General features: G+C 38.4%; 1 protein-coding gene across 1 annotated transcript in view; it reads right to left on the bottom strand.

Moving 5' to 3' along the window:
* Nucleotides 1-662: 662 nt before the first annotated feature.
* The window catches only part of SPRED1 (sprouty related EVH1 domain containing 1), a 121,293-nt gene continuing 109,111 nt past the window's right edge, over nt 663-12,844 (bottom strand). The window contains exons 6-7 of the mRNA XM_062205598.1: nt 6,244-6,345; nt 663-3,671 (exon numbers count right to left, since the gene is read on the bottom strand). Of these exons, the coding sequence (XP_062061582.1) occupies nt 3,021-3,671; nt 6,244-6,345 (753 nt within the window). The 3' untranslated portion in view covers nt 663-3,020. The remainder of the gene's footprint in view (nt 3,672-6,243; nt 6,346-12,844) is intronic.

Here is a 12,844-nt window from a genome sequence, read left to right as displayed (position 1 = left end):
CAGGACGAGTAAGAAAAAAGTGCTTAAAATCTCTCAGCTACCAAGAAGACACATTGGGGAAAAGACTCATCTTACAGTTGCTTGAAATACTCCCTATTCCTGATTTCCCACCAGGAGGGGACCACCACTTAAGTCTGGTAGTGGTCGCAAAACCTGTGAGATCCCTATGGCCATCCCAAGTCTCTGGTCTGGAAATCATCCAGCAGGGGGTGCTGAAGCTCCACACCGTGCATTTCTTCAAATGATTTCCATTTCAAGTCAGGAGAAAAATCACTGAAGAATTATCAATTTCAAACAAAACAAGTTCATCAAAAATATTTCAAAATAATTTAGATTATTTCATTTTCAATATTTACTAACACTTAAGCAGTTTTGTTGAGTCATTTACTTACACAATCAGATTAAAAACAAAGAAAGTTTTGAGAAGAAAAGCCAATTGGCAGTGCCAAATCTGTACGGAGAACAAGAAAATGTTCCCAAATGCACCTATACACAGGTTTTAAGAAGTAGAGATTTAAACTACCCATTTGTTTTCACACAGGAATTCTAACTTACAAAAGAAAATTTCCACGTAGGGATTCAGATGACATTATTTTATCACACTTCTAGACAGATTTGGAAACTGGGTATGTTAACTATAAAGATCCAAGGTGAAATAAAAACCATTTTATCACTGTAGTTTTTAATGAAGAAACTTGTTTAAAATTGTAAAGGAAAAAATGGGGATGGGATGGCAAAATTTTAGCAGCAAAGTGGTTAAACAAACTGAAAATATTAATGCACAAACATTAAAATATTAAAGCATATATATTGCATATAAAATACAGTACAGAACCAGGAGTTGCACTATACTGATTAGTGCTTAACAGAAGAAATGATTAAATTTGTTCTTCCCAGAAGTATGTACACAGTTCACTTCCACAGCATTTCCTATAGCCAGCAAGTTATTTTCTTCAGTAATTCACACCTTGCTCAAACCTGAATTATAAACTTAGCATCTTACAGTATGAAAATTCATTCAAAAGGAAAATCAGAATTTCCATGTCATCAGTAAAAAGTAATTTTGAAAGTTAACAGTCTATTCTAGGAAACCAAGTTTAGCTGAAAACTTCAGGAATGAAGATCATCTGATGTAGCAGCATCCAAATATATAAACAGTACAAATAAGACTTAAAACTGCTGCTACGGTGTCATGTTTTGGATTCATTTCATCCAATTGATTTTTAGTACAAAACTAGAAATAACCTCTTCTTCATAACATCTATAGTTATCAATATATTTTTCTTCTTTTCAATGTGAAATAATACTTCAAGATGATCTATATACACAATGTTGTCAGTTCAAGCTGTAATATAAATATAAATGCTTTCTTAAAAAAAGTATTTTACAGACAGATAGTGTTATATACATTGTTCAGTTTGATCTGGGGCAAAAGAAGAAAGCTAACACAAGCTTAAGTGTGATATGTAAAAAGAATGGTACATAAATGACATTAAAAACCCTGCATAGAAAATGAGCTTTAAATGGTAGTGTGATTTTAATTTGTATCACCTATTAAACTTCAAGCCATTAAAAAAAGGCACACTTCTCAACTTTATCCCTCTAAGGGAATGTTCTTAAAGAACCCTTTACTTGATTAGAGTTTTAATGTAATACTTAAAAAAAAAAAAGACAATTTGATCCCAAGTTATTTAAACAGTTTGTTGGAACATGTATCCAACTAACATTGCAAATTAAACATCCAGTACAACAACGCTCTGCAAAACAAATATAAGGATATGTACAAGATATTCCATTGACAACTGGATTAATACTTTCCTGTGGTAGTTAGCACACATTTTAACATAATTTTACTTTTGGCCCGTTTAAATAAAAATAAAATGCAACTGAGAAAAAATGATCATTGTTATGTGAATAGTAAGAACTGAGGATTAAGCTAAACAATAACACAGCTGAACATATTCTGTTTTAGCAGAATAAATGGAGATCTCAAGAGGAAACTGTTTTACACGAAGTATCCAGTTACATTTTTTTTGACTTGTAAAATGTTTGTAAATGCAATATAATTTTTTTTGAAGGATGAAACTCTGAAAGAAAACAACTTGCTGGTTGAATACCACAAAAAACAAAACAACTAAAAAACCTCACTTTTTTCTATAATGTTTACTCAGTCTCTTTTTATATAAAAATAAGTGTTACATTCCCATCAGAACATTAGACAATTACATCTGTGCTTTAAAAAAAAGTTGGTCACTCAAGGCTATTAGAATATTTTTAAGGATTTTAGATTACCAGAATGTACAGATATAACTCAATATAAATTGTAGCCAAAGAGAAATGAGGATGAAAATATCAAATCATTCACATGGAATAAAAACATTATTAACTAGATGAGTTAAATATTCAAAATATATGGAATGTGACAGTAGATAAATGTATATCTACTTCAGAACTAGGAAGGGGAAGAAAAGTTTAATATGTAATAATTCGTACCTTACATTTAGTTAAATATAAACATTTGTTATTTATACATAAAACTGCTTTCAAAAAACAACTAACAAATTATTTAGTTGCACTTGTTTTACTTCTTATAATTCTGAAGTGTTAACTTTTCTTAGATTGAAATCAACAGTCCCCTAGTGCACTTTTACTTTTAGTTCGTATCCTAATAAATTCAAACCTTTAAAAGTCCCATCACCTAATGCATAAATATACAAAAATGCCAGAATTAATCCCTTTTAGTTGGATATTTTTTGCTGACTCCTATAGCCAATAACCAGAAATGACTTCCTTCTGAAAATACCCTACAACCTGTAACAAAACATGCCATGCACTCAAGGGAAAAGTTAGGCATGGCTAGCATTTGTGAAATGCTAAGAACTGATGAGTTCTGCTTCCTCCACGTGTGGCCCCAGTGATACCAGGCAAGATTCCATATTGCTTGCCAAAAGCTTCCACAAATCCAAGTTAGTTAATTCCTGGAAACAAAGATTTTAAGCTCATTTTGGCACCGGATCATTTCATCCAGCAGCTTTATGCTTCCCACCACAGCACCCACATGCCTCACCACAGCGATGGCACATTCTCAAAGGGACGTAGCAGCACATACACGGTACAATGAAAGACAAAGCTACTAGGGCTAGCCACCGTAAGCAGAACTTGTCATCGCTAGTGTCACATGAACAGGGATCAGAAAAATCTCCCTCTGAGTCTGACATACAATGATACAACATGCTCTCTGCGCAGAGCATGCAACTAACTTGATATATGCATCTTTTAATAGGATCTGGAGCATCCTGACATTTTCCCCTGCTATTTTCTTCATGATTAAACCTTTCCTGGCAGTATACGCAGCGAGAACGTTCACCATCCTCTTTTCTTCGTTTTGACTTCTTAAATTTTAATGAGGAAGGCTGTGTCTTAAATACCACAGAGTCTTTGAGTGAACTTAACTTAGTTTCATCCCCACAAGAGTACAGATAGTCTGATTTTTTACTCTCTGGTTTAGAAAAGTGGATATTGGAGTCAGTATCATCTCTCTCCAAGTCATTTTTCCACATATCAGGATGTCTGTAATCTGCATAGCGACGTATTAAGATATCTCGAGGGTTTATTCTAACAATCTCATCTTCATCTTGAAAGCTGACATGTCTGATTGATTTCAAGGGTACCTAAAAATAAAAGAGATACAAAGGGCTGTAAGGATTATGATGGTTAATATGACGTGTTGATTTGGTAGAGTCACAGTGCTCAGATGTTTGTTTAATATTATTCTGGATGTCTCTGAGATGTGATTTTTGGATGAGATCAACATTTCAACAGATATATCCTGATGAGGGTAGACCTTATCTAATTAGTTGAAGGTCTTAATAAAACAAAGATTGTTCCCTCCCAGAGGAAGGAGTCCTGCCAATAGGCTGCTTTTGGATTCAGACCACAAATCTTTCCTTAACCCCAGCTTGACAGCCTACACCTGCGTATTGTAGATTTGTACGTCCACTATTCTGTGAGCCAATGCCTTAAAATAAATTTCTATATATACATGCTGTTGGTTCTGTTTTTCTTTTGGTGCCAAGAAGTCAGGTGACACTATAATAAATATTCAAAAATGTAGGCTTGGAACTGGGTAATAGGTAATAGGCTCAAGAATTTCAAAATGCATGTTAAATACAGCATTCAAGGGATCACTGCTTTAAAGGTACTCTGGTGAGGCCTCATATAAAATAAAGAGTATGTTATTCAACACTGCAAGAAAGGCAATCCTTGTTATTAAGTGGCAAAGAACTTGGCTGAATTGTGTCCCGGTTTTCTGGAAAAAAGAACTTTTGGGTCATGATCATGGATAGTTAGCAGAGTAGATTTGTAAGCAAAGTATTGAAGAAATGGCCTAATTTCTCCCTGATGCTTATAGTAAAAAATTAGAGTAGAGAGGCAAACTGAAGAAAGAATTGCTGGGGCTGGCGCTGTGGTGTAGCGGGTTAAAGCCCTGGCTTGCAGCCCCTGTATCCACATGAGAGACCCAGAAGAAGCCTCTGGCTCCTAGCTTCGGATTGGCTCAGCTCCAGCCGTTGCAGCTACTTGGGAAGTGAACCAGCAGGTCAAAGACCTCTCTCTGTCTCTGTCTCTACCTCTTTGTAACTCTTTCAAATAAATCTTTAGGAAAAAAAAAATAACTGTTAAGCAAAAAGCAATCAGAAATTGAAGATTTGAAAAATTCCCATTCTCTCCATATTTTAAGAAATGAGAATGTGTGTTCTAGAGAGAATACCAAAGGTATGGTTAGACAATCACAGGAGAATACAAAATGCTGCCAACTTGGGACTACAAGGGACATTGGCAGGTTGGAATGAAGAAAAGCTCTCAGACTTTGAGGAGTCTACAGCCTTGTGGCTGCAAACATGCATCATCTCTCAAGAAAAGGGAAGACTGACTCTGAAGGCAGGGCTGTTTTCCTCTCATTTCCAGAGAGTGGGGCCAACTTCCCAGATTCAGTGAGTTGTATTGGAGAAATTCAGGGCCTTAGTGGTGATGTTGTCACCCAGAACCCACGGGGTGGCCCATAGGCCACCTGGAGAATGGAGCATCACATCAGGAGATTATTCTCAAATCTAAAAATGTAATGACATTTTCCCTGTTAGGTTTTGGATTTGCTTGAAATCCATGACACTTTTCTTCATTTCAATTTCTCACTTTTGGAATGGAAATGTGTAATCCTAAGCCTTTCCCACCGTTGTATTTGGAAGTAGTAAGTCAAGCCTGATTTCATGGGTACAGAGCTGGAGAGGAATTTACCTGAGGATGAATCATATTTTGAATGCCACTCACACTTGATTAAGATACTAGAGATGAAATCTGTATCTCAAAGTTGTTGAAATGGGCCTTTAAAGAGCTAGGTTAAATAAGGCCCTTAATCTAACCTGACTGATGTCCCTATAGGAAGAGGAGATTTTGGCATAAAGCGAGAGACCCAAGGGATGTGTGTGCAGTGGAAAGACCATGTGAGAACACTTCGAGAAGGTGCCTATAAGCTAAGGAAAAAGGCCTCAGAAGAAATTAAACCTGAAAACTTGATATTGAACTTCTAACCCCACCACTGTGACAAAGGAAACTGTTGTTTCAGTCACCCAGTCTTTGTTATTTTGTAACAATAGCTCTAGCAACCTAATGCATGAGCACCTATGTTCATAGCTTGGCAATAGGGAAAAGTCTGAAAAATGAGTTCCTTAAAATACACCATGTGTCTCTATGTCCCTGCTACTCTCCTCCTCAATCACTTGCTCATCCCCTCCCCCTCTAATTTTCTGAGTAGACTGGCTTTATGAGGACAATGGATAACATTAAATCTTTTGATCCTTCCCATCAGCCTTAAATGCAGGCTTCTAGTGGTCAAATATGTATCTTTAGTTCTAGTCCCTGGACATGGTGACTGGTCTACAAGTAAACATCTGAACCAGGCTGGGGCAAGCTTCTATTCCTTAGACATCTGGAATTGAGGTTAAAAGAAGGTCTAGCCTAAAGGTAGAGTGATGGATACAGTCTGCTGGGTTAACAACACAGAACTCCTCCTGATCCTTTCTGGTGATAAATACTGTATGGTAACTCTCCAGACTCAAAATGAGAAGTCTGGATGGAGTATAAATAACAGAGTTTACAGGTGTGTATATATATATATATATATATATATATATATATATATATATATACACACACACACACATATACATACACCGATATATTACTTACCCTATTTTGGGGCTTTAGGTTTCCACACTCCTTGGGTATTTGTCGCTGCACATATTCCATACTTCTGCTCTGAATGTCTAGGCCTGGCTGACCAAATGTTATCTAAAATACAAACAATTTCTACTTAACTGACCAAAAATATGAATTTCTTACCTTTAACAAAAACATATACAATGTACATTCTAAAACTTCACACTTGATTGGTAAATGGTTTTGAATAAAAATCCAGACATCCTTTTACTTTTTTTAAATGTCTCTTCTTTTTTAAAGATTTATTTATTTACCTGATAAAGTCAGAGTCACACAGAGAGAGAAGGACAGGCAGAGAGAGAGAGAGAGAGGGGTCTTCCATCTGTTGGTTCACTCCCCTGTTGGCCGCAATGGCCGGAGCTGCACTGATCCTAAGCCAGGAGCCAGGAGCCAGGAGCTTCTTCCAGGTCTCCCACGTGGGTACAGGAGCCCAAGGACTTGGGCCCTCTTCTACTGCTTTCCCAGGCCATAGCAGAGAGCTGGGTCAGAAGTGGAGCAGCCAGGACTCGAACTGGCGCCCACAAGGGATGCCAGCACTGCAGGTGGCAGTTTTTCCTGCTATGCCACAGCGTCAGCCTCCTAAATGTCTTTTCTTATATAACTTCCAAACAGGAAAAACCCAAATATCCATCTGTTAATGGGGTATAAACAAAATGTGATAGATCCAGGTAGATGAATACTACTCAGGCACAAAAGGAAAGTAGTGATACATGTCACAATGGTAGTTTCCAGTGGCTGGAGGACAGAGGGAGTACAGGTCACAACTGCTAATTGCTACTGGGTTTTTTTTCTTGGGTGATTTCGGCCATTGGAGGGTGAACCAACGGCAAAAAGGAAGACCTTTCTCTCTGTCTCATTATCCACTCTGCCTGTCAAAAAAAACCAAAAAACAAAACAAAACAAAAAAAAAAAAAACCAGCAACAAATGGGGTCTCTGTATTGTGCTTTGCTTTCTGTACTTCAGGTACATTACAGATATATATATATTTTTTTTTTGACAGGCAGAGTGGATAGTGAGAGAGAGAGACAGAGAGAAAGGACTTCCTTTTTGCCGTTGGTTCACTCTCCAATGGCCGCTGCGGCCGGCGCATCTCGCTGATCCGAAGCCAGGAGCCAGGTACTTCTCCTGGTCTCCCACGCGGGTGCAGGGCCCAAGGACTTAGGCCATCCTCCACTGCCTTCCCAGGCCATAGCAGAGAGCTGGCCCGGAAGAGGGGCAACCGGGATAGAATCCGGCGCCCCAACTGGGACTAGAACCCGGTGTGCCGGGGCCGCAAGGTGGAGGATTAGCCTGTTCAGCCACGGCGCCGGCAACAGTTATTTTCCTATGCTTACAGGGGGAATGAATAAGAATCCAGGAATTGACGGGGAACAAAATCACTATGGACACAAAGGTTTGGGGAAGCTTCATGGAGGAAATTTATGCTTGAAATAAACACAGAATGAACTAAAAGCTCTATAAAGAGCATTATAGAAAAGTAGAGGATTTTTTTTTCCCTCTGATAGAATTTCCCTCTGAACGCAAATTATATATTAAATGTATTTAAACATGAAAATGTCTACTTTTTCACTTATTGCCTGGATTTCATTTTCCCAGAAACAAGTTGTATACACATTTTGAAAACTACCCAAGTCAAGAGTATCTTAAATATTAGTACACTTATATGATCTGTAAAAGAAAAATGGACAAGGCTGACTTTTTACACTTATTACATGCAGATGCTAAAAGATATATCCCTATTAACTACTGCTTTTCAATACACTAGGAATCTGGTGCTAACAGTCTTTAGGAGAATATATTAGCTGAAAGTGCCATGGAGGACGCTTGAAAATTGGTTATGAGTGAAATTTTAAAAAGCATTCCAGGGGCCGATGCTGTGGCACAGCAGGTTAACACCCTGGCCTGAAGTGTAGGCATCCCATATGGGTGCTGGTTTGAGATCTGGCTGCTCCGCATCCGATCCAGTTCTCTGCTATGGCCTGGGAAAGCATTAAAAGATGGCTCAAGTCCTGGGCCCCTGCACCCATGTGGAAGACCCGGAAGAAGCTCCTGGCTCCTGGCTTCGGATCAGCGCAGCTCCGGCTGTTGCGGCCAATTGGGTAGTGAACCATCAGATGGTTCTCTCCTCTCTCTGTGTAACTCTGACTTTCAAATAAATAAATAAATAAATCTTAAAAAAAAAAAAAAGCATTCTATTTACAATGGCAAGCCAAACAAAATGCTACAAAGGAATGAATCTTTATAAATAATGTGTAGAGGCCAGTGTTGTAGAACAGCAAGTAAAGCCACCACCTGTGACACTGGCATCCCATATGGGCACTGGTTCGTGTCCCAGCTGTTCTACTTCTAATCCAGGTCCTCGTTAATGGCCTGGAAATGCAGCAATCACCTTCAGGGTGAATTGGAGGTAGAGTGAGGTTCTTTTTAAACTTCTTTGGTCATGGTCAGCGCTGTGGCACAGTGGGTAAAGCCACCACCTGCAGTGCTGGCATCCCATATGGGCACCGGTTCAAGTCCTGGCTGCTCCACTTCCTATCCAGCTCTCTACTATGGCCTGGGATAGTAGTAGAAGATGTCCAAGTCCTTGGGCCCCTGCACCCATGTGGGAGAACCAGAAGAAGCTCCTGGCTTCAGATTGGCACAGCTCTGGCTGTTGCGGCAAATTGGGGAGTGAACTAGTGGACAGAAGACTTCTCTCTCTTTCTCTCTCTGCCTGTCCTTCTCTCTCTGTGTAACTCCGACTTTCAAGTAAAATAATAAATCTTAAAATAAACAAACAAAAAAGCAAACAAACCTGTCTTTGAGCATAAGCTCAATCATTTATACTCTTATTTGTCTATAGTGAAATGATATACAGGAACCTGAATGTAAGAGAAATTGAGCAAAAGAGCTACCAATGGTTTCCAGGCCTGTAAGACCCAATTAAAACCTGAGTATATCAGCATTTTGAAATAATGTACCTATCCATCCAGAGGATTTAAACAGCCCATGTAAGCATGGAAAATAAATCAAAGACCATGACAGTATCTACTTAAGCACTACTGGGGGGAAAAATCCATTAGCACAGAAATCTAGTGAGTATAGTTGCTATTTCAGATTATTTTATTAAGAATATTAATATAAGTGAAACCCTTTAAAGATATAATAAACCCTCCCCATCCCAAGACAGGCTTGCTTAGTACCCAATATAATAAAGACAGTATTTCCTGCCACAGCAAGTCAGATAGGTTTACTGCCCATTAAAAAAAAAAAAAAAAAAGAGTTGGTTCCTGAAGCTCAGAGTACCAGTGCTGTGATGCAAACCCACTGTGAACATCTTCTTGAGGAGGATCATCCCCACGGTGCTTTGGGGAACAAGGGAAACTAACACACAACATAAAGTTCATGCTGCTTACTGTGCTGTGAGTAATGAAGTCTTTTGTCTCTGACCTAGCAGTCTTATGTCTTCTGGCAGCATTCATACAACCGGCAGGTGAACTTGTTAGCTTGCAAGTAAGGTAAAATCTTACATACTTTATAGTTCACCAAGGCAGCTGTCTATCCATTTTGGCAAGGCAGTTCCTCTGCTGTAGAAAAGGATCTATCAAGCCATCTTAATTGAATGTAGTTCAAAAGCACATTCAAAGCACATAATTACTCTACTGAATATTAATATTCCTCAAGCTAGCTTTGGCGATGATACGGTACATCATAAGGATATATTTAATGTAGAAAACATACTAAACAAGCTACTATTTACACTATAGTCCTCATGATGACTTAAATGGAGTTTCATATTCTAATTTTTACATATTTTCTTGGGCTCAATTATTTTAATCCCTGAAATCTGACTTTAGTTTCAGTATCCCCCCCAAAAAATAAGGTTTCTAATCTACAAGTTGAGGGCCTGATTCTGTACAGTGGTAAATTTATTCTGTGAGGCCTTTTGGGTCATACACAAATAGTCAAATGGTATAGTCTTTAACAGTTCTGTGTTAAATGCAAATGTGCTTTACTGCTGTTAAGAAATTTCTACATTTACTTACCAATATTTAGCTAAGCTCTATTATAATGTTTAAAAAGCCACCTCATTCTAATTCCTATTGAACTGAGAAGTTCACCTACTTTAACATTAGTAAATGTATAGACATCCAGTTATGTAAATTCATGTAACTGATATGATTTCAACATGTCCTCCAATGTCCATGTGCTGCAATCCTAACCCCCAATTCAACAGTGTTGAGTGTTGTGACCTCTAGAGAACAGGTCCTGAAGGCTTTGCCCCCAAGAAGGGATTAATGCCATTTTCACAGGAGTGGGTTCCTGATAAAAGGATGAGTCTGGTCTCCTTCTTCTTGTTACCTTGTCCTCTTTCACCCTCTCATCTTCTGCCATGGATGACACAGCAAGAAGAACCTCACAAGATACCAGCACCTTGATAATGAACTTCCCAGTCTGCAGAACTAGTTCTTTTCTTTATAACCCAGTCCATGGCATTCTGTTACAGCAATGCAAAATGGACTAATACACTTTTTCATCACATCAATCTTGGAGATAAGGGAAAGTATCCATAATAAGGGACTAGGAGTATTACTATTTTAAGTTAACAAAATGTTTTTCTTAAGTGCTTTACAAATCACATTTAATCATGTTTACCTTCATAACAATATTAGGAGGTAGATACTGATATTCCAAGTTATAGGTAAGGATACCAAAGCACATGAAGGTGAATAATTTGTCCAAGGCCACAAAGCTAGTAAAGAAGGTAGAATTCAGTTCCAAATGTTCTGCTTCCAGTAGCCATGTGCATAATTATAAAACATCTGTCTGTCAAACATTGTTCACTCGCCCCTCTGCAGTTCTTTTGCACCATTTTGTATTTTTCTACAAGATGTCTATACTATTTAGTCATCCCACCACTACCAACACTGCCATTTTGGGAGAAGAGCTCAGTTCTTTTCTCCCATCAATCAAAAGAGTTTTTGATTTTAAGTTTATAGTTCTCTCAGTTGAACAACACATAGGCCAAATAAATTCTCAGGGGCTGGGATAAGGAATATTGGTCTATCATAACTTTATGTTACATTCACTATAATTCCTATTTTTTTTAAATAAAAGATTCTTTTTTTTATAGTTGAAAGGCAGAGTTACAGAGAGTTGGAGAGAGAGGGAGAGGAAGTGGAGGAGAGAGGGGAGAGGGGAAAGGGGAGAGGGAAGAGGATGAGGGAGAGGGAGAGGGAGAGAGGGAGAGAGAGAGCGAGAGCGAGCATGGTGAGAGCACATGCAATATCTTCCACCCACTGGTCACTCCCCAAATGGCCACACAGCTGGGGCTAGGCCAGGCTGAAGCCAGGAGTCAGGAGCCAGCAGCTGGGAGCTTGTTCTGGGTCTCCCACGTGGATGCAGGAGCCCATGGACTTTAGCTATCTTCTGCTGCATTCCCAGGCATATTAACAGGGCGCTGGATCAGAAATGGAGCAGCTGGGTCTCAAACTAGTGCCCATTAACCTGCAACCACAATGCTGACCCCTATCGAGCATATTTTCTCTCCGTGCTGAACTTCATGGATCAAATAACCTAGTGCAGGATTCATGGACCTTCATGCTCTCCTCTAACAATATGAGGTTTTCTGCTCACCACTCAATGCTGAAACACATTCTACATTTTAAAATGTTAAACTGAGTATCTCTAGATTCAAAGACACCTGGTGGGTTGTTCTGATATCCCCAAATCTCTACAGAGGGTAGCCAGATTAGTTTCAGCATTTATTATTATAATTGTCATGCTCAAAGTAAAATCAACTTATAATTAAATTTCTCTTCTTTACCAATGTTTTACTATTTTTCTTCAGTTTCTTATAAAATCTCTTAATAAACTGAACAACATACATAAACTATAGATAAATTCCACCACTGAAATGAAGCAGGTTATCACAGCGGTTATTATATCACAGAGGATTAAAATGAGCTGTATAAGTAAAGCACTTAAAGCAACACCTAGCACGAACCATAATGATCAGATTTAGTGAAATAGTTTGAGTATCCCTCACACAAAATGCTTGGGACCAGAAGAGTTTCAGACTGTATGGGATGGCTTTGAAATCTCTGCATATATATCATAAGGTTGTCTTGGAGACGGGATCCAAGTCCAAACATGAAATTCATGTATGTTTCATACACACAGCCTGAAGGTAATTCTATACAGTATTTTCAGTTCAGCTGTGTTTGACTGTGACCTGTCATTATGTCTTTCCAGTGTACAATTTTCCATTTTTGGTATCATGTCAGTGCTCAAAAAGTTTCAGGTTTTAGAGCATTTTAGATTTGCAGACTAGAGAAACTCGACCAATAGGAAGCTGCAGGCTGCAGCCTTTCACCATCTGTGTCTAGCTTGAATATTTCAAACAATATTTATTTGCTACAGTACAGCTGTGTTGATAGTTACTGAAAGAAAGCTCCTTTGATGATCTATAAACTTTTTCCTTTCTCTGTAGCCTACTCTCTTCCTTCAAGTCTTTAGGACAAAAATAATTGACAAATGTTAGGCGTACCAAAAAAAAAAAAAAAAAAAAAAAAAAAAAACCAAACCCTG

This window comes from Lepus europaeus, chromosome 11, assembly GCF_033115175.1.
Source record: "Lepus europaeus isolate LE1 chromosome 11, mLepTim1.pri, whole genome shotgun sequence".
Classification (NCBI taxonomy): Eukaryota; Metazoa; Chordata; class Mammalia; order Lagomorpha; family Leporidae; genus Lepus; species Lepus europaeus.
The sequence above is the reverse complement of the archived record's forward strand: the minus strand, read 5'-3'. Positions and strand labels throughout refer to the sequence as shown.